The sequence below is a fragment of the Cetorhinus maximus genome, chromosome 6, assembly GCF_964194155.1.
Source record: "Cetorhinus maximus chromosome 6, sCetMax3.hap1.1, whole genome shotgun sequence".
In the NCBI taxonomy this organism is placed as follows: Eukaryota; Metazoa; Chordata; class Chondrichthyes; order Lamniformes; family Cetorhinidae; genus Cetorhinus; species Cetorhinus maximus.
In genome coordinates, this window is record NC_135884.1 from 157,863,698 (window position 1) to 157,885,729 (window position 22,032).

A 22,032-nucleotide genomic window follows, 5' to 3' on the forward strand; every position below is an offset into this window, starting at 1 on the left:
CCTTGGAAGTGTAATATTTTTCCAAGTTCCCTTCCAAATGTCCAACCATTTTCTGCAACTCTACAGTCTCCTCTTGTACCTCTGTGAAACCTCAAAATTTTGTTTGTTCAGGTCTTGAACAGTTTGGTTCATTAGCGACTTTAGCATCTCATGCGTTTTCAAGGGTGTATAGTCAGCTTGAATCTTGAGTTTCAAATCTTCCAATTCTGTTCTGATGTAAACATTTTCCAATCTTATTTCATTTTCCTTTGTTTATTTTGGGTTTCATCAGAAAGCTTTCTTTCATTCACCGCCAGCTACTCGCTTTGTATTGTCACCTCCTGTTGCAGTTCAGGTAATGCGTTGGGATTTCTGAAAAGATAGTTTTGTCACTCCGGCAAGTTCTATGTCTCTCTGCTGCCCACGTTTGGTGTACTCGAGCATTGTCTTTTTCCATTTTGGCACTTTGCAAGGGGTTTTCTGTGCCTCTTTTTAAACTCTCTACACTCCTCAACTTGAAGATTAAAATATTCATCAAAGGCTTTTAATATTTTGTCGAAGCTGGTTGAGGATTCATCAGTGCACTGCGTTAGAGTTACTTCAGCAAGTTCACCAAACCAGTATAAAAATGTATTAATCTGGACCTTTTCTGACTTTCTACTTAAACTACCGGAGTACATCAGATCAGAAATTCTCTTCTCCAGGAAGTCCAATTTTATGTTAAGTTTGGCCCTTGGATGAATCCAAACTGATCTTGAAAGTTGGATTTTTAATCCACGGTTAAAAATTTTTAAAGCGTAAGTTCAGCTTTAAGCAGTTGCTGAAATTCAAGATGGTGCTACTGATCATTTCAAGACAGTGTTTACCCGTGCTTGCTGGTTTTGGTGGGATTCAACTGTAATGCGATTTGCACTCAGCCTTGAAAAAAATTTAAGCAGTGGCTGCTTGGATCGGCAAGTTGCAGACTTCTCCCTTTAGGGTCGAGAAAGTGTGGAACCCTGGCCTTTGCTGAACTTTAAAGCTGATTCTTTAGCCGCAGTTCTTCCGAATTAATTTTTTTTCCCTTTTCAGAGTGAGCTCAGACACCTATGTGAGACAAGGGAGGAGATTGCAGGGGGCTCTGACACTAATTTTCAAATCCTCTTCGGCCACAGGAGAGGTGCCAGAGGACTGGTGGACAGCGAATGTGGTACCATTACTCAAGAAGGGTAGTAGGGACAAACCAGTTGATTACAGGCCAGTGAGTCTAACATCAGGTAGGGAAACTATTGGAAAAAATTCTGATGGACAGGATTAATCTCCATTTGGAGAGGCAGGGATTAAACAGGGATAGTCAGCATGGCTTTGTCAGGGGGAGATCATGCCTAGCAAATTTGATTGAATTTTTCGAGGAGATGACTAGTTGTGTAGATGAGGGTGATGCTGTTGATGTAGTTTACAATAAGGCTTTTGACAAGGTCCCACATGGGAGAATGGTCAAGAAGGTAAAAGCCCATGGGATCCAGGATAATTTGGCAAATTGGATCCAAAATTGGCTTAGCGGTGGGAGGCAAAGGGTGATGGTCGAAGGTTGTTTTTGCGATTGGAAGCCTGTGACGAGTGGTGTACCGCAGGGACCCTTGCTGTTTGTAGTGTACATTAATGTTTTAGACATGAATGTAGGAGGTATGATCAGTAAGTTCACAAATTGGTGGTGTGGTAAGTAGTGAGGAGGAAAGCCTTAGATTACAGGATGATATAGATGGGCAGAGCAGTGGCAAATGGAATTTAATCCTGACAAGTGTGAGGTGATGCATTTTGGGAGGACTAACAAGGCAACGGAATACACAATGAATGGTAGGACCCTAGGAAGTACAGAGGATCAGAGGGACCTTGGTGTACATATCCATAGATCCCTGAAGGCAGCAGCACAGGTAGATAAGGTAGTTAAGGAGGCATAAGGGGTACTTGCCTTTATTAGCTGAGGCATAGAATATAAGAGCAGGGAGGTTATGCTGGAGCTGTATAAAATGTTAGTTCTGCCACAGCTGGAGTACTGTGTGCAATTCTGGTCGCCACACTATAGGAAGGATGAGGGTGCAGAGGAGATTCACCAGGATGTTGCCTGGGCTGGAGTGTTCAGCTATGAAGAGAGATTGGATAAGCTAGGGTTGTTTTCCTTAGAGCAGAGAAGGCTGAGGGGGGACCTGATAGAGGTATACAAAATTATGAGGGGCATAGATAGGGTAGATAGGAAGAAACTTTCCCCTTCGTGGAGGTGTCAATAACCAGGGGGCATAGATTTAAGGAAAGAGGCAGGTGGTTTAGAGGGGATTTGATGAAAAATCTTTTCACCCAGAGAGTGGTTGGAATCTGGAATACACTGCCTGAGGGGGTGTTAGAGGCAGGAACCCTCACAACATTTAAGAAGTATTTAGATGAGCACCTGAAACGCCAAAGCATACAGGGCTATGGGCCAAGAGCTGGAAAATGGGATTAGAATGGATAGGTCTTTGATGGCCAGCATTGAAAAGATGGGCCAAAGGGCCTGTTTCTTTCTGTTTAACCGACTATGGCCATGTGTTCGGGCACTGACTCAAATCTGGTTTTTCCAACGGAGTTTTTAAAAAGCAATTTCTGACCACCAAACTATTTAAACGTTCCTCACGACTTGCTATATCATGGAATTTAAAACCAGCTTACTCCTGCTAGGTCATCTGCCTCCACACTCTGGGAATTGAAGCTGGACTTCCAAGTCTTCTGCAGTGAGGAATTTTAAATTTCTGCCTTCAGCTTCTAAGCCTTTCTTTGGAGCTTTTCCCTGGCAATTTTCCTTTCCTCATCTGCTTCTCGAGCTTTTCTTCAGGTCAGAACATTCCTTCAAATTTTCTTTGTCTTGCAAGATTTCAGTTTTTCTTTGCATTTTTTTTGGCAAGATTTTGGGTTTTTCCATGTGCAGAGGGTGTTCGGTGCCATTCAGTAGGTCTTAATGAAGCCTTCTTATCTTAAGTAGGTTAACTGTATGTGTTTATTAACTATGTACATAGTTCTCATACATACAGCGAAGGGTTCCAGTTAGCAGCTGTCTGCAGCCTGCTTGTGCACATGGCTCTCTCCAACACTAGACTGACCCCTAGGTGCGGGTCATCTGTTCACTTACATCACTGTGTGGGTTGTACTGCACCCAGTCCCACTTTAACCCTATACATGCCAAACCCTTATACGACAATTACCATTTCCCTTAGTGCTACCTTGCTCTCTTGCCTTCTCCTCTCTCTTTAATATATCACATCTCTCTCACATGACCCCTTGCCCCACTATTTAGTTTAAAGCACTATCTACCACCTTAGTTATCAAACTTGCCAGAACACTGGTCCCAGCATGGTTCAGGTGAAGATCATCCCAACAGTACAGCTCCCACTACTGGTGTCAGTGCCCCAAGAATCAAAACCTATTTCTCCCACACCAGTCTTTGAGCCGTTCATTCAATGCTCTAATCTTACTTACCCAATTTGCTCCTGGCTCAGATAATAATCCAGTTCTGCTTTTTAATTTAGCTCCTTGCTGCTCATACTCTCTAAGCAGAATCTCTTTCCTCCTCCTACCTATGTTGTTGGTGACTATGTGGACCACGACAACTGGATCCTCCTCCTCCTACTGAAAGTTCCTCTCCAGCCCAGAACAAATGTCCCGAACCCTGGCATCAATCAGGCAACACAGCCTTCTGGGCTCTTGTTCTCGGCTGCAGAGAACAGTGTCCATCCCCCTGACTATACCGTCCCATATTACCACTGCATTCCTATTAACTCGGACCGCTTGAATGACTTCCTGTACCACGATACCATGGTCAGTTTGCACATCCAACCTGCAGCTCTCCACCCTTTGCCCCTACAGGCTGCAAAAACCTTGAACCTGTTGGACAGCCTTGATGTTATACAGCAAGCCCTCGCTTTAAGCTGCTCCGTTTCAAGTTGTTTCCATTTAAAATGGTACAGTTTTTAGAGCTGGTATTCCAGATTTTAGTCTTCAGTTTTGATTTTAAGTCATTTTGTGTCATTGTTATGTGTAGTTTCATGCTGTTTCTTGTCGCTGTTTTGCGCTGGTTTGGTGTCAGCACCATTTTGAATCTGGTGCGAGAAGAGGAATTTAATTGCACTCAAAAGAATCCTGATTTTTTTTTTCAAAAACTCTTGAAACAAACTTTTATAAGAATACCAAAACAAACAGCATTTTTTTGTAAGGAAGAAGTTGAAGCCCAGGCTGCTGATTTCTATGCAGAAAAGGCCCATTTCTTCACTCTGCAAGCTGATTTGTGTTTTGGAGCCCCAGGTATGCCTGCTGTGGATCTTTACTTTGGGTGAGGCAGAGAGGCAATTTTAAAGTCTGAGAGGGAGGCATTTGTTGCTGTATACAGGTAAAATTGATTTCCTTGTCTCAGGACTTGTTTGGGTGAAAAAGTGCAGTGCTACCCTGCAGGAGCCTGACTCTGCAATCTTCTGATTAATTTTGGAGCTCCAAATCTGGCCTTGTTCGACTCTGCAGTAGCTGAAGCAATGAGGCCATTTCAAACCTGGTGAGAGAACCATTGGCCTCTCCCAAGCCAACATGCCCAGCATTGAGGCGCTAATCACTCAAGGTCACCTCCACTGAAATGTTTCAGGGACGTTCTCAAAGCATCCTTGAAGAGGTCAAACATCTCCACCGACTCATGGTGGTGGACCAAATTGGGAGATGGTTCATTTGGGAAGGCACTGAACACAGAGACTTCAGGAGCATGTAGAGGCAAAGCCAAGATGGTGGAGAGAGCACAAAAACCCCCAAACAACTCCTCTAACTGTCCCTCCAAACGGATCGAGCATTGAACTTCTCCGAATCCATTGAACCAGAGTGGAAGAAGTCATCCCTGGAACCGAGGGACTGAGAGAGAAGAAGAGGGACTGGTGAGTGTTATCTAATTTGAATTTACTAAGTATTTCTTTTATATTTAGTAATTTATTTTACAAGTTATTTCAGTTAGGAATGCGCAGTGCTGCATATGTCGTTATTTCAACTTGTATATCTGTTTTTCCAGGAGAGACATACCCAAAGGAACTGAGCTCTGGCTTTAACATTGAATCATAGACTTGCATAGGAATCACTTAAAGTTGTGATTTTAAGGAACACAACAACAACCACAAGTGATGGCTTACAGTATTTGACCTCGGGGTGAGCTTCTGTGCCATTATTAAGACTGTCTACGCTCATCTCTGTGACATTGTCTGACTCTGCCCCTGTTTCATGGATGAAACCCTCATCCATGTCTTTGTTACCTCTAGACTTGACTAATTCACTGCTCTCCTGGCTGGCCTCCAATCTTCTACCTTCCCTAAACTTGAATTCATCCAAAACTCTGTTTTCCACATCCTGACTCTCACCAACTTCTGTTCACCTATCACTTCTGTGCTTGCTGATCTATATTGGCTCCTGGTCTGACAACATCTGGATTTAAAAATTCTCATTCTTGCTTTCAAATATCTCCGTGGCCTCATTCCTCCCTCTCTGTGTAACATCCTTTAGCCCCACAACCCTTAGATCTCTATCGTCCTGCAATTCTGACTCTTGAGCATCCCTGATTTTAATCGCTGTGCCATTGGTGGCTGTGCCTTCAGTTACCTTGGTCTCGGCTCTAGAATTCCCTCCTAAACTTCTGGTCACCTGCCATAATATCACCTTATGTGGGCTTGGTGAAGCGCTTTGGGATGTTTTATCATGTATAAATTTATTGTCGTGATACATTGCTGATTTAGCTGTCAGTATGTATTGAGTGTGTTGCAGTGTGATTGAGCATCTTCAGTGAGTGTCTCGAGGCCTTTTGTGCTTGTGTTGTTTTCCACAATGGTGATATGATGGGATATTCAGTGGTGTTTGTGTTGTTGATTCGTAGGTAGACGGATTGTTTATTATTGGTTGGATGTACCTGCCCCCTCACGATCCCAGAGTCAACGATGCCATGCGCTGTAAACCTTTGTTCCGGATTCACCTGTGGGAAAAGAATAAAGCGGAAGTGGAATGCATGTATGGTCACAAGGGGTCTCACAAGGGTGATATACTACAGGTAACAGGAAATACTTGTTTGTCCATTCGCCTTTTCAAGAAATAAAAAGCATGCCCCAAAGGATAGAGTGCACAAGAACTGCCCCTTTCAGACTTTTTAATTTCGCTGAGGCCATTGCTTCTCTGCCAGTCCCTCCAGGTCCCGTGTTCCACGCAGCAGTCTAAAACTTACCATGCAGGGGGACAAGTGGACTGTGCGCAAGAAGCGGTCCCTTTAAGGTGTGTGCATGTGCGGTGGTACCATGTCGGGAATGTGGGGCAGATACCCTGTCGGGGCAGAATGTCTGTTGATGTGAGGAGTTTTATTTAGAAGCACCATAAAGGGACAGTGCAGTGCAACAAATGGGCCATGCACAGTAAAAGGAGATTTGAGGGACATCGCCTGTGCCTCTTGAATCTTGACACTGATTCCTTTTCTGTTTTATTTGGGCTGCTGTTTTGCAATTTACTGCCACAGGTGAATTATTGTTGAACTGAACCATTGTGAACACATTTGGTGTTTTTAGCTGCAGAATCCTGTATCCAGCAGAGTTTTTTTTCTTTGCAGATTGTGAAGAAGGATGAGTTTTCAACCAAATGCAATCAGACTGATTTCCACCGGATGGCAGGAGGGAGGCAGGAGGTAAGTGGTGAGGTGAGGGTTTGACATCCTGAGGGGTGCAGATCCCCTGTTGTGACAGTGAGGGGCTGATATTCTGTTGAGGTGAAGAACTTTATGTAAAGTGATACTCAGTTGCTTCTTATGTCCCAACATTCTGGAATTTGTAAATTATTACTGATGTCCCACCCCATGCTGGATTACTCTAGTTACTGCTAACAGGAAAGTTACACCAGCCTGTCTTTGAATGATTCTGATTTACATTGTATGGATGCAAACTATCTTCAACCTCCATTCTGTTTTTTGTTTTGAAGCCAGCTTGCTACCCCTTTGCTATTTGCCCTCGGACTCTACATGCTCTAACCTTGGTCCTGAGTTTGCTATTCAGTACCCGATCCAAGTCCTTTTATGGGGAAGAAAAAGAAAATCTTGCATTGATATAATGACTATTACAACCTCAGGACACCCCAAAGTGCTTCACAGCCAATGGAATACTTTATTTTTTGAAGTGCATATTCTATTATAATATAGGAAACAGGGCAGCCAATTTACACACAGCAAACTGTCAAAAGAAGCAATATGATACTGACCAGGTAATCTGCTTTTTGTAATGTTGTTTGAGGGATGTGTGTTGGCCAGGACACCAGGGAAAACATTCCTGCTCCTCTTTTAAATAGTGCCTTGGAAACTTTTACATTGACTTGAGAGCAGCCTGGGCTTTGCTTTAGTATCTCTCCTGAAAGATGGCTCTTCCAACAGCGCAGCACTCCCTCAGCGCTGCACTGGAGTGTCAGCCTAGATTTTTCTCCTCAAGATTCTGCAGTGGTTCTTGAAAACTCAACCCTCTGAAGGAAAAGAGTCACCCACAGAGCCGCAGTACCATTTTTAAAATTCATTCGTGGGTTGCAGATATCGCTGGCAAGGCCAGCATTTAACATAGAATCAAAGAATGGTTACATCACAGACAGAGACCATTTGGCCCATTGTGTCTGTGCCAGCTCTCTGCAAGAGCAACTTGGCTAGTCACGCTCCCCTGCCCCTTTCACTGTGGCCTTATCATTTTTTTCCTTTCAGCTAGTTATCCAATTCCCTGTTGAAGGCTTTTATTGAATCAGCCTCTACCCCACAGGCAGTGCATTTCAGATCCTTTGGTTCTTTTGCCTAAAGTTCAGTGCCATTCACAACTCCTCTTATACTGAAGCAGTCTGTGTCCATATGCAGCAATACCTGGACAATATCCTGTTAATTGACAATTAACATTTGCGCCACACAAGTGCCAGACAATGACCATCTCCAACAAGAGAGAATCTAACCATCTCCCCATGACATTCAATGGCATCACCATTGCTGAGTCCCCCACTATCAGCTACCATTGACCAGAAACAGAACTGGATCAGCCATATAAATACTACGGCTACAAGAGAAGTCAGAGGCTGGGAATTCTGGGGTGAGTAACTCACCTCCTGTCTCTCCAAAGCCTGCCCACAATCTACAAGGCACAAGTCAGGAGTGTGATGGAATACTTTTCACTTGCCTGGATGAGTGCAGCTTCAACAACACTCAAGAAGCTTGACACCATCCAGTATAAAGCAGCCCGCTTGATTGGCACCCCATCCACAAACATTCACTTCCTCCACCACCGCTGCACAATGACAGCAGTGTGTACCACCTACAAAGCGTACTGCAGCAACTCACTCAGGCTCCTTCAACAGCACCTTCCAAACCCAAGACCTCTCCTGCTTAGAAGGAGAAGGGCAGCAGATGACTGGAAACATCACCACCTACAAGTTCCCCCTTCAAGTCACACACTCATCCTGAGTTTGCACTGTATCGCCATTCCTTCGTTATCGCTGGGTCAAACTCCTGCGCAAAGATCTGGAAAATGGAGAATAATGTGGGCGAATGTGAAATTGTCCATTTTGGCAGGAAGAATAAAAAAAGCATATTATCTAAATGGTGAGAGATTGCAGAGCTCTGAGATTGAGGATTGAGTATCCACAAAAGACTAGTATGCAGGTACAGCAAGTAATTAGGAAAACTAATAGAATGTTATCATTTATCGCGAGGGGGAATCGAATACATAACTAGGGAGATTATGATTCCGTTCTACAGGGCACTGGTGAGACCACATCTGGAGCACTGTGTACAGCACACTCTCCTTATTTCAGGAAGGATGTAAGTGTGTTGGAAGCAGTTCAGTGAAGGTTACTAGACTAATACAGTATTGGGCAGGTTATCTTAGGAAGAAAATTTGGACAGACTGGGCTTGTATCCAGTGGAGTTTGGAAGAGTGAGAGGCGACTTCATTGAAACCTTTAAGATCTGAAGGGTCTTGACAGGGTGGATGTGGAGAGAATGTTTCCTCTTGAGGGAGAATCTAGAACTAGGGATCATTGTTTAAAAATAAGAGGGCGCTCATTTAAGACAGATAAGAATTTTTTTCTCATGGTCATGAGCCTTTGGAACTCTCTTCCCGAAAAGGCGGTGGAAGCAGAGCCTTTGACTATTTTTAAGGCAGAGCTAGATAGATTCTTGATAAGGAAGGAAGTGAAAGGTTACTGGGGGTGGGCAGGAATGTGGGGTTGAGGTTACAATCAGATCAGCTATGATCTTATTGAAAGGCGAAGCAGGCTCAAGGGGCCGAGTGGCCTCCTCCTAACCCTTATGCTCGTAACTCCCTAACAACACTTGCGTCACATGGACTGCACCAGTTCAAGTAGGCATCTCACCACCACCTTCGCAAGGGCAATTAAGGATGGTCAACAAATGTTGATCTTGCCAGCGACGCCCACATCCCGTGAAATAATTTTTAAAAATCTTAATGCCAAGTGAGGTGTGGAAGTCTCGCCTCCAGCCAATTAACCCTCCATGGAATGTCAAATGGCTGTGGGGCAGCCCTTCTGCCAAATCTTTCGGTGGTGGGTGGGAAACCTTGCCATCAGAAAAATTCTGCCCTGGATTCACTTGAGTCAGTGCCTCTTCCAAGTGGCGCTCAACATGGAAGAATATTGAGTTGTGGGATGGTAGTAGTTGGTCATCAGCAGGTGATTTCCTTGCACACGTTTGATCTGATGCTATGAGACTTTGTGAGATCCGGAGTCGATGTGTGCTCCCAGGCTTATTCCCTCCTGACAATCCCACTGTGCCAGCACCACAGGGGAGTTTGTCCTGTTGGTGGGACAGGGCGTACCCAAGGATGGTGATGGAGGAGTCTGGGGCATTGAGTCAAAGAAATGAATGATTCTGTGACTGTAATGATATCAGACTGTTGCTTGACTCAACTGTGGGACAGCTCTCCCAATTTTGGCACAGCTTCCCCTATATTAGTGAGGAGGATTTTACAGGGTCGACAGAGCTGGATTTGCCTTTTTCGTATCCGATTCTAAGGTTGACACCAGTTGGTTTTTCCTGTTTTTATTATTTGACTTTTCTGTCGTGTTTTGACACCACTGAGTGGCTTGAGATGCCACTTCAGAGGGCAGTGACGAGACAGCCACATTGATTTGGGGCCTTCACTAAAGGACATTAGTGCCTTTTCCTCATGCAGTACATATTGTTGCTCCCTTTGAAATTTGGTATTCTTGCATCTGTCCTGATGAGTGCAAGACAAAAAACTTTGACAGCACGGTTCTTTTTTCCGGCAATATTCAATGCTTAAATAAAAGCAAAATACTCAATGCTTTCTGTTTAGAACCACCTCCCACCCTGCCTGCCACCATTCTTGTGGTTTCTTGTTCTGACTGATACCAACATAAGAAATAGGAACAGGATTAGACCATTCGGCCCCTCGAACCTGCTCTGCCATTCCATAAGATCATGGCTAATCTTCTTGTGTTTGGAATTCCACATTCCCATCATATTCACCTGTCCTTTCTCTTCCCCTGTTGGTAGGGTTACTGTGTAGTTCCAGTATTTGCTCTTTCTATTTCCAGTTTGAAATGTTTGTCGCTTGACTGAGACCAGTTGTTTCAGCTGCTCCTGTTTTCCCAGAGGTGGTGTTAATAGGGATTTGCTGCCAGTGGTCCACAGCAGCTTCTGTGCTCATTGAGCATTGACCTGTCAATTGACCCATAGCCACCAAACCCTGGAAAAGCACTTAAGATGGGTTTGGTTGTTTGTGCCCTTGGTAACATAGGAACATACGAACAAGGAGTAGGAGTAGTGGAGTTCCCCAGGGGTCGGTACTGGGACCCTTGCTTTCCCTGATATGTATTAATGATCTAGACCTTGGCATGCAGAGGACAAGTGCCAAGTTTGCGGATGATACGAGGCTTGGGAGTGTTGTGAACTGCGAGGAGGATGGTGTGGAACTTCAAGAGGACATGGACAAGTTGGTGGAGTGGGCAGATAGGTGGTAGATAAAGTTCAATACAGTGAAGTGTAAGGTGATGCATTTTGGTAGGAGGAACATGGACATACAATATAAAATAAGGGGTGAAATTTTGAAGGGGGTACAGGAGCAGAAAGACCTGGGTGTATATGTGCATAGATCATTGAAGGTGGCAGGACAGGTGGAGAGAGCAATTAATAAAGTATATAGTATCCTGGGCTTTATTAATAGGGGCATAGAGTACAAATCATGAGGGGGCTGGACAGAGTAGATAAGAAGAAGCTATTCCCACTCGTAAAAGAATCAAGAACGAGAGGGCACAGATTTAAAGTGAATTGCAAAAGAAGCAAATGTGATGTGAGAAAAAACTTTTTCACACAGCGAGTGGTTCGGGTTTGGAATGCACTGCCGGGAATGTGGTGGAGGCAGGTTCAATCGAGGCATTCAAGAGGACATTAGATGATTATTTAACTAATGTGCAAGGGTACGGGTAAAAGGCAGGAGAATGGCACTAGGTCATAACGCTCATTTGGAGAGCTGATGCAGACATGATGGGCCGAATGGCCTCCTTGCGTGCCGTTAAAATTCCGAGATTCTGAGTAGGCGATTTAGCCCCTCGAGTCTGCACCGCCATTTAATAAGATCATAGCTGATCTGATAGCAACCTGAAACCTGCATCCCACCTACCTCCAATCACCCCTTGTTTACCAAGAATCTGTCCACTCCTGCCTTAAAAATATTCAAAGACTCTCTTCCTGAAAAGGTGGTAGAAGCAGAGTTAGTTCCAAAGACTCACGACCCTCTGAGTGAAAATATTTTGCCTAATCTCTGTCTTAAATGGACGACCCCATATTTTTAAACAGTGACGCCTAGTTCTAGATTCTCCCACAAGAGGAAACACCCTCTCCACATCGACCCTGTCAAGACCCCTCAGGATCTTATATGTTTCAATCAAGTCACTTCTTACTCTTCTAAACTCCAGTGGATACAAGCCTAACTGGTCCAACTTTCCTCATAAGACAACCTGCCCATTCCGGGTATTAGTCTGGTAAACCTTCTCTGAACTGCTTCCAACGCATTTACATCCTTCCTTAAATAAGGTGATGAATACTGTACACAGCACTCCAGATGTGGTCTCATCAATACCCTGTACAACTGAAGCATAACCTCCCTACTTTTATTTTCAATCTCCCTCGCAATAAACGATAACATTCTATTAGCTTTCCTACTTACTTGCTGTACTTGCAGACCAGCCTTTTGTGATTCATGCACGAGGACACCCAGATCCCTCTGCACCTCAGAGCTCTTCGATCTCTCACCATTTAGATAATATGCTTTTCTTTTATTCTTCCAGCCAAAATGGGCAATTTCACATTTTCCTACATTAAACTCCATCTGCCAGATCTTTGCCCACTCACTTAACCTATGTCTGTTTGTAGCCTCCACATGCCCTCTTCACAACTTACTTTCCTACCTATCTTTGTGCCATCAGCAAATCTGGCAAACATCTCTTCAATCCTGTCACCCAAGTCATCTATATAAATTGTAAACAGTTGAGGTCCCAGCACTGATCCCTGTGGCACACCACTCATTACATCTTGTCAACCTGAAAAATACTCATTTATGCCTATTCTCTGCTTTCTGTTAGCCAGCCAGTCTTCTGTCCATACCAATATGTTACCCCCTACACCATGAGCTTTTATTTTCCGCAATAACCTTTGATGTGATTTGGACAAGCTGAGTGAGTGCGCAAATGCATGGCAGATGCAGTATAATGTGGATAAATGTGAGGTTATCCACTTTGGTAGCAAAAACAGGAAGGCACATTATTATTTGAATGGCTATAAATTGAGCGAGGGGAATGTGCAATGAGATCTGGGTGTCCTTGTACACGAGTCGCTGAAGGTAAGCATGCAGGTGGTAAAGAAAGCAAATGGTATGTTGGCCTTCATAGCCAGAGGATTCGATTACAGGAACAGGGATGTCTTGCTGCAATTGTACAGGGCCTTGGTGAGACCACACCTGGAATATTGTGTGCAGGTTTGGTCTCCTTATCTGAGGAAGGATGTTCTTGCTATAGAGAGAGTGCAGTGAAGGTTTACCAGACTGATTCCTGGGATGGCGGGACTGACATATGAGGAGAGATTGAGTCGGTTAGGATTATATTCGCTGGAGTTCAGAAGAATGAGGGGGGATCTCATAGAAACCTATAAAATTCTAACAGGACTAGACATGGTAGATGCAGAAAGGGTGTTCCCGATGGTGGGGGAGTCCAGAACCAGGGGTCACAGTCTGAGGATATGGAGTAGACCATTTAGGACTGGGATGAGAAATTTCTTCACCCAGAGAGCGGTGAGCCTGTGGAATTCGCTACCACACAATTTTTTGGCCCCAACTACTTTCAATGTTTTCAGGAAGGAGTTAGATATAGCTCTTGGGGTGAAAGGGATCAAAGGATATGGGGAGAAAGTGGGAGCAGGCTATTGAGTTGGATGATCAGCCATGATCATAATGATTGGTGGAGCAGGCTCGAAGGACCGAATGGCCTCCTCCTGCTCCTAGTTTCTATGTTTCTATGTGGCACTTTATCAAATGCCTTCTGGAAATCTAAGTACAGTACATCCACCGGTTCCCCTTTATCCACAGCACATGTTACTTCCTCAAAGAACTCCAGTAAATTGGTTAAACACAATTTCCCTTTCACAAAACCATGTTGGCTCTGCCTGATGACCTTGAGCTTATCCAAATGCCCTTCTTTAATACTGGCTTCTAACATTTTCCCTACGACAGATGTTAAGCTAAGTGGCTTGTTGTTTCCCGCTTTCTGTCCCCCTTTTTGAATAATGGAGTTACATTTGCTATCTTCTACTCCAATGGGATCTTCTCCCAATCTAGGGAGTTTTGGAACAATGGTTTGGGTTGGTTCGAGCGATGAGCTCCTTTGCAGCACTGACTTTCTTTGGTTAAATTGTGTTTGGAAAACAGGAGTTCCGGACATGGCTGGCGGAAGAATGGGGTCGAACGCTGGAGGATATTTTCCATGAGCACATGCAGGAGCTAATCCTTATGAAGTTTATCTATACCAGTCAGTACGAGTGAGTGACTGTCAACCAACAGTTTGAACCTTCAGTAATTGGGACTCCTGTTGTTTGGGAGCAGAGCCTGGGGCATGGGGGTGGTGGTGTATAGAGCGTGGGTTTCAGGGTGCTGGGGAGGGAATGTGCCCGGGCTGCTGGGGATAGAGGAAGGGCCTGAGATTCTTATTCTCAAAATTTGTCTGCTTTCGCTCCATTGTGTTCAGAGAGGGGTTTGGGGAGCTGCTTTGTGGTAGTCCTAATTGGGAGTGTTGGGCAAGGCTGATAGTGGCATGTAGTGCTTGGGTCCACTGGCTTTAAATTGAATGACTTTGACAGGGTTTTCCCCTGCAGTTAAGGGATCAGTTAGCATGTGGTCAGGGCACCACACTGAGTGCGGTAGGTGGGGTCTGGGCTGCTGTTGATGTTAGGGTCCTCTGGTGGAGTTGATCTGGTGATGTTGTGGCCCAGGGATGATCAGGAATTGGAGAAGGTGATTTTGACCTCTCGACAGGAGGGCGAGGTGTCCTAATACCTTGTGTTTGTGTTTCAGTAACTGTCTGACATATCGTAGGATCTACTTACCACCATCCAGTCCAGAGGATCTGATACCCCCTGGCCTCTTTAAAGGAACATATGGGAGCCACGGGCTGGAGATAGTTATGCTGAGCTTCCATGGAACCCATATCAAAGTCACAAAAATCACTGTAAGTGACCATTCATTCCTGAGATACTGGATATGCCTCAGATCTGTGAAAATAGTCCTGCAGCGCTTGCTGCCAATGCTGTGTGCCTATTGCCAGTCCCGTGACACCCTTTGCCAGTCCTGTGATACCCATGTTTGCTGCTAGTTCCCTGTGCTCACTGCCGGTCCCCTGGTGTCTGTGCTCACTGCCAATCCCATGGTGTCTGTGCTCACTGCCAATCCCCTGGTGTCTGTGCTCACTGCCGGTCCCATGGTGTCTGTGCTCACTGCCAATCCCCTGGTGTCTGTGCTCACTGCCGGTCCCATGATGTCTGTGCTCACTGCCGGTCCCATGGTGTCTGTGCTCACTGCCGGTCCCATGATGTCTGTGCTCACTGCCGGTCCCATGATGTCTGTGCTCACTGCCAATCCCATGGTGTCTGTGCTCACTGCCAATCCCATGGTGTCTGTGCTCACTGCCGGTCCCATGGTGTCTGTGCTCACTGCCAATCCCATGGTGTCTGTGCTCACTGCCGGTCCCATGGTGTCTGTGCTCACTGCCGGTCCCATGGTGTCTGTGCTCACTGCCGGTCCCATGGTGTCTGTGCTCACTGCCGGTCCCATGGTGTCTGTGCTCACTGCCAATCCCATGGTGTCTGTGCTCACTGCCGGTCCCCTGGTGTCTGTGCTCACTGCCGGTCCCCTGGTGTCTGTGCTCACTGCCGGTCCCATGGTGTCTGTGCTCACTGCCGGTCCCATGATGTCTGTGCTCACTGCCGGTCCCATGGTGTCTGTGCTCACTGCCGGTCCCATGGTGTCTGTGCTCACTGCCGGTCCCATGGTGTCTGTGCTCACTACCAATCCCATGATGTCTGTGCTCACTGCCGGTCCCCTGGTGTCTGTGCTCACTGCCGGTCCCATGGTGTCTGTGCTCACTGCCGGTCCCATGGTGTCTGTGCTCACTGCCGGTCCCCTGGTGTCTGTGCTCACTGCCGGTCCCATGGTGTCTGTGCTCACTGCCGGTCCCATGGTGTCTGTGCTCACTGCCGGTCCCATGGTGTCTGTGCTCACTGCCGGTCCCCTGGTGTCTGTGCTCACTGCCGGTCCCATGGTGTCTGTGCTCACTGCCGGTCCCATGGTGTCTGTGCTCACTGCCGGTCCCATGGTGTCTGTGCTCACTGCCGGTCCCATGGTGTCTGTGCTCACTGCCGGTCCCATGGTGTCTGTGCTCACTGCCGGTCCCATGGTGTCTGTGCTCACTGCCGGTCCCATGGTGTCTGTGCTCACTGCCGGGCCTGCAGTGTTTAAGGAGGGTGAAATCTCTGAATAGTGTTGGAAACTGTAGCTTGCAGGAAAAGCTATCAAACGTCTTGGTGGGCTTTTGCTGGGAGAACATGCTCCTTGTGTGGAGGAGTCTTTGTTCCTGGGAAGTGGAGTGGAATTGTTGATTTAATTTTCCAGATTTTTAAATTGTATTGATAACTTCTCCCACTTACTGTGAATTATGAAAATATCTGTAACTCGCCCAAGCGCGATGCCCATTGAGTGCCATCTTAACTCAGTTGATGGCAGTTTCCCTCTGTTTTCAAGCCTAAGGAGTTCTCCTCGTGACCTGACCCAATATTCACTCTCAGCTAACACCATGATAAACAGCTCATCTGGCTTATTCATTTGCTCTTGTGGCATCTTGCTGTGCGCAAATTGGTTGCCAAGTTTGCCCACATAACATGTTGGGTATTTTGGTTTTACAGTGCATGTCACAGCCATCTGTAGGTTAAAATTTCAAGTGACGTTGTAATTGCAGGGACTTGAGAAACATTTGTAATAGTTTAGTATAGTACTGAATAAACCAGTGAGACACCACTGGGGAAGAAAGGTGTAAACTAACCTTTAGTTCTTTTTGTCCATTGAGCACAGGGAGACCCAAATGTACCTGCGGGTCAGCTGACTTTGCACATTGATGTCACCCGCCCAGTTCAGCTGCCTGACATCGAGCACCTTAGAAGCTTCGACAAACTATCCCGAATCGTGTTGGAGATTCACCAACAGGTGCAATGTGACCAACAGAACCAGGAGCACCGGCAGGAGAATGCGCAGTGCAGTATGGACAGCTTGCAGTCCGCATGTAATGGTGACCAGAGAGTGAAAGCTGCCGGAATGAGCATGAAGCCTGAGACAGGAGAAGCAGAGGGAGCAACTGCAGGAGGGTCACCAACACCGCCAGTGCCTGGGCAGCCCTTTGTGTTACCTGTGGGAGTGATGGCTCGAAATGAAGTGTACCCAAGGACGTGTAGGGCCTGGTAAGGGACTGTTGAGTGTGTGGCACGAAGTACCACAAATTATTGGTCCTCCTAATGGTTACATCTTGTGGCAACAGAGGGCATGAATGAGCTATTAAAGGTATATTTTGCATCTAGTTTCACAGAAGAAAAGGATGGAGTTAATGTGAGATTTGAGGACGAAGGAGAATATTAGAGGTATTCAATAAGATAAAAATAGAAAGGAGGTGCTAAATAGGTTGCCATCACTCAAAATTTAACAAGTCACTTGATCTCAATGGAATAAATCCCAAGTTGCTGAGTTACCAGGATAGAGGTAGCAGAACAAAAACAAAAATAAAAATAGCTGGAAAAACTCAGCAGGTCTGACAGCATCTGCGGAGAGGTATACAGTTAACGTTTCGAGTCCGCATGACAGGAGGGTCCGTATGACAGGAGGGTCCGTATGACAGGAGGGTCCGTATGACGGGAGGGGGTCCGTATGACGGGAGGGGGTCTGCATGACGGGAGGGGGTCCGCATGACGGGGGGGGGTCCGTATGACGGTGGGGGGGGCGGGGTCCGTATGACGGGAGGGTCCGTATGACGGGAGAGTCATATGGACTCGAAACGTTAACTGTATACCTCTCCGCAGATGCTGTCAGACCTGCTGAGTTTTTCCAGCTATTTTTATTTTTGTAAAAAGCAAAAAACTGCGGATGCTGGAAATCGAAAACAAAAACAAAAATACCTGGAAAAACTCAGCAGGTCTGGCAGCATCTGTGTTTAACTGGGCTCCCTTTCACAGATGCTGCCAGACCTGCTGAGTTTATCCAGGTGTTTTTGTTTTTTATTTTTGTTGTTGATTTGGATTTCCAGCATCCGCAGTTTTTTGCTTTTAATTTAGAGATAGCAGAAGCTCTGCCCACAATCTTTCAATCCTCCTCTGATGAGATGATTCTAGGGGACTGAGGGATTGCAGATGTTAGATCCTATTTTAAAGAAAAATGGAAAGGGATAAACCTGGTAACTACATGTCAGTCAGTTTAATACCAGTGATGGGGAAAACTACTGGAGGCCAATTCTTAATGGATTAATAAGCGACAGCATGAACTTGTTAAAGGTAAACTCTGTCTGGCTAACCTGATTGTATTCTTTGAAATAACAGGGAGGATTGATGAAAATATAGTGTGTTAGATGTATATATGGATTTTCAATTGGCACTTGGAGTGCCAGACAACAGATTTGCTTGGAAAATATAAGTACATAGTATTGAAAGCATGATGCTAATTTGGGTGTATAATTTGGGCAACTGGATTAGGGATAGGAGATAGAGTAGTGGTGAATGGATATTTTTGTGACTGGGGGCAGGTATCCAGTGGGGTCCCCCAGGAGTCCGTATTAGGCCCATTGCTTTTTTTATTGAATATAAATGACCTGGATGTGGGTATGGGAAGTACAGGAGGGCATGGAGAGACTGGTGAAATGGCAAGTACAGGAGGGCATGGAGAGACTGGTGAAATGGGCGGGCACATGGCAGATACAACTTTGTGTCTCATTACGAAACGATATTAATAGATTAAATGAATGGACAAAACTGTGGCAAATAGATTTCAATGTAGGGTCAACTGCTTTGAACTTAATTGATGGAGCAGGGTATTTCTAAATGGTGAAAAGTTGGGAATTTGGGGGGGTCAAGGTTCATGGATCATTAAAATGTCATGAACAGAAAGAGAAAATAATCAAAAAGGGAATAGAAGACCAGAATACAAAAGTGGGTAGTAGTCAGGTCCAGATGTACAAAGCCCTGGTTAGATCACACCTGGATTACTGTGAACAGCTCTGGGCACCACACCTTGGGAAGGATAGATTGGCCTTGGAAAGAGTGAAGCGTAGGTTTGTCTAAATGATACTTGGACTCCAAGTGTTAAATTACAAAGCGTGATCACACAAACTAGGGCTGTATTCCCTGGAATTTAAAAGAATAAAGGGTGATTTGATCAAAGTTTAAGATATTAAGGGGAACAGACAGGATAGATGGAGAAATGATTTCCACTGGTTGGGATGTCTAAGACTAGGGGACATAGTCTAAAAATTAGAGCCAGATCTTTCAGGGGTAAAATCAGGAAACACACTCAGGACGGTGGAAGTTTGGAACTCTGGTCTGCAAAAGGCACTTGACACTAGATAAATTGCTAATTTTAAAACTGAGACTGATAGACTTTTGCATGACAAAAGTATGAAGGGATATGGGGCAATGGTGGGTATATAGGGTTAGATCGTAGGTCAGTCATAATTGAATGGCAGAACAGGACTCGAGTGGCTAAGTGACCTATTACCACTCAGGGAGTGCTGCATTACCTGCCGTCTTTCAGATGAGATGCTAAACGGAGGACCTGTCTGCTCCAGTGGGTATTAAATGACTACAACACTATTCAAAGCTGAACAAAGAGTCCTGTTATCCTGGACAAGATTCATCCTGCATCCAATATCAGCAAAGAACAAATTGGTCCTGGCTTTGATGAAACTTGGCTTGTGGCTGCTGACACCTTGCCCATTACTGAAATCTCCTCACCTGGCTAAACTTCTATCAGTGGTAGTGCTGTGCTTCCTTTATAACATGGTCACACCTTAGCCTCTACTCCTGTAAAAACTTCAGCCTATTCCATCCCTCCCACCCCTCCTTTAAAATCCCCATTGTCAAGCACTCTGCAAACCCCACCCAAGTTTCTCCATACTCCCTTGTAACTCTCACCATGGTTCAGGGTCTGGTCTGCATCCCTTTACCTTATATATTTTCTCTTCTCTGTAAAACATTGTGGTCTTTTTCTACATTAAAGACTCTACAATAAGTGCAAGTTGCTTAAAGTTTTGAGATTTTAAAGAGTGTGATTAGGTGATCTAAAAATTCAAGCCTGTCCCTTGCTATCCACTCAGAGAGATTGAAGGGCAGGTTTACTTCAGTGACATTCTTGCTCCAGCTGGTTACCGGAATCAATTTATAAAAAATTATAACTTTCAGAACAGACAAGAGGCCTGATGAATTCTAGAATAGATTGCATTAAGATATCTGCCCAGTTCTATCAGTTTGTAATTATAATTAATGCAAATAAGTAACTAACAGACTTTTTGTGCACAGTAATTTTTTCAACTCTTTTTAGTGATACTGAATGTTTGTTGTCTTTCTACCTTATTGCTAGTTTTTATGGCACTGGCCTGATAGCAGGACATGGATTCACCAGCCCCGAAAGGACACCTGGGCTTTTCGTTCTATTTGATGAGCGATGTTTCGGCTTCATCTGGCTGGACCTGAAATCGTTTAGCTTGTACAGCAGGATTGAAGACTCGCTGAGAAGTGCACAGGCTCCTTTTAAAGAAGCTTTTGAATTAATGCTCAAGAGCATGCAGTCATGGACATCCTGACTAATGTCAGCTCTCAGGGAATGAAGTGTTGCATCAATGAGCAATCACAGCTGTGTAAAGCAGTCCCTCCCCATGTCCACTAAAGCATGCACTTTGGGAAGAAAGACTGGTGTTTGAAGTTGCCAGAACCACTTACCACCTTCTCCTCACCTTTAACCCCACCCCTTCTCACCTGAGCTACTACCCGAAGGTAATAATTGCTGCAATGGTTTCGTAATAAAGTTTCTTTCAGAGCTACCTGCGTGGACTGAATAGAGAACGAAATGTAGATGGGAGTGCGGAGAATCTCCCAGTGCTTGCTTGTGCATTAACAACAAAGGTGGGATGAATAAGGATCGAATGAAGCTTTGACTTTTCTTTATGCTGAGTAACCTTTGTTGGTTCTGTGAGGGTTTCTGAGGGGCTTTGTCTTTTAATTTTGTTACAAATTGTTGAACATATACTTTTGTATTGCTGAAAAAAGGGACATGATGCCTAAGCTTTTCATCTTATGTTCATCAGTACAGATTGCAAGATTGCCAACAGTAAAGGGAACAACAATTTAAACTGCATGAGTGCTGATTGGTTGGCAAGTGGACTCTGATTAGTACAGGCATTGCCATGGACATTGCAGCAGGGAACAGTTAATTGCCAAGTTTGACTTTGATTGACCTGCCTGGTTTGAATTTGAACAAAAGCTTGGCAGTTAACTGTTCCCCGCTACAATGTCCATGGCAATGCCTGTACTAATCAGAGTCCACGCCAACCAATCAGCATTCTCTTCTTAATGTGGTATGACTTGTTGTTCCCTTTACAATTGGTATTCTTGCAATCTGTCCTGATGACTGCAAGACGAAAAGTTTAGACGGCATGTCTCTTTTTCCAGCAATATTTAGGTTCTGTACTACCGAACAACTACATTTATTGTGTTTGGAGAGGGATAGAATGAGGAGGAAATGATGATTTTTGTATTTGATCAGAAATTCGATTATACCTGGGTCAGGTGTTTCTCTCAGACCTCATCAAACTCCACCTCTCTAAACCCATCAATGGAGACATAATGACACTATATCAGGAATTAAAGTATTATTTGAGTTTCGGTTTTTACAATTATAATGCTTAAAAGATTTTAATATTTATGTTAAAATTTATAAGAGAAATTTTCAGTTTAATGTTTTTATGTTTGAAAAGAATTATTTAAGTTTTGTTATCTAAAACCTAATTAAAAGAAACTTTTAGAAATTGTATTATGTTTCCTGCCTACACTGAGGACAGACTGGAGTAACGGGATCTCAATTCCAGTCTAGAATCCACCTGCATACCACCTTTAGATCAGAGACTGGTAATTCTACACTCCTAACTCCCCCGAGTCTGTGCCCTCTGGTCCTCAATCATTCCACCAATGCAAAAAGCTTTTTCCTATCTACTCTGTCCAGACTCCTCATGATTTTGAATACCTCTTCAAGGAAAACGGTACCAACTTCTCCAATCTGTCCATGTAACTGAATTCGTCATGAATGCAGCTCCAGCAAAACTAAAGAAGTTCAACATCATCCAGGACAAAGCCACCTGCTTGATTGGCAACCCCATCTACCACCTTTAAACATTAACTCCTTCCACCACTGACTCTCAGTG

General features: G+C 44.8%; 1 protein-coding gene across 3 annotated transcripts in view; it reads left to right on the top strand.

The window, feature by feature from the left end:
* The window catches only part of fbxo31 (F-box protein 31), a 45,407-nt gene extending 23,763 nt beyond the window's left edge, over positions 1-21,644 (top strand). For 2 of the 3 annotated variants that reach the window (XM_078544731.1, XM_078544734.1), the window contains 6 exons: positions 5,882-6,052; positions 6,599-6,673; positions 13,965-14,074; positions 14,607-14,760; positions 16,656-17,038; positions 20,196-21,644. In XM_078544731.1, the coding sequence (XP_078400857.1) occupies positions 5,882-6,052; positions 6,599-6,673; positions 13,965-14,074; positions 14,607-14,760; positions 16,656-17,038; positions 20,196-20,418 (1,116 nt within the window). In that variant the 3' untranslated portion in view covers positions 20,419-21,644. Of the gene's footprint in view, positions 1-5,881; positions 6,053-6,595; positions 6,674-13,964; positions 14,075-14,606; positions 14,761-16,655; positions 17,039-20,195 lie in introns of all 3 variants that reach the window. The other variant, XM_078544733.1, reaches the window with a different exon arrangement.
* The last annotated feature ends 388 nt before the right edge of the window (positions 21,645-22,032 follow it).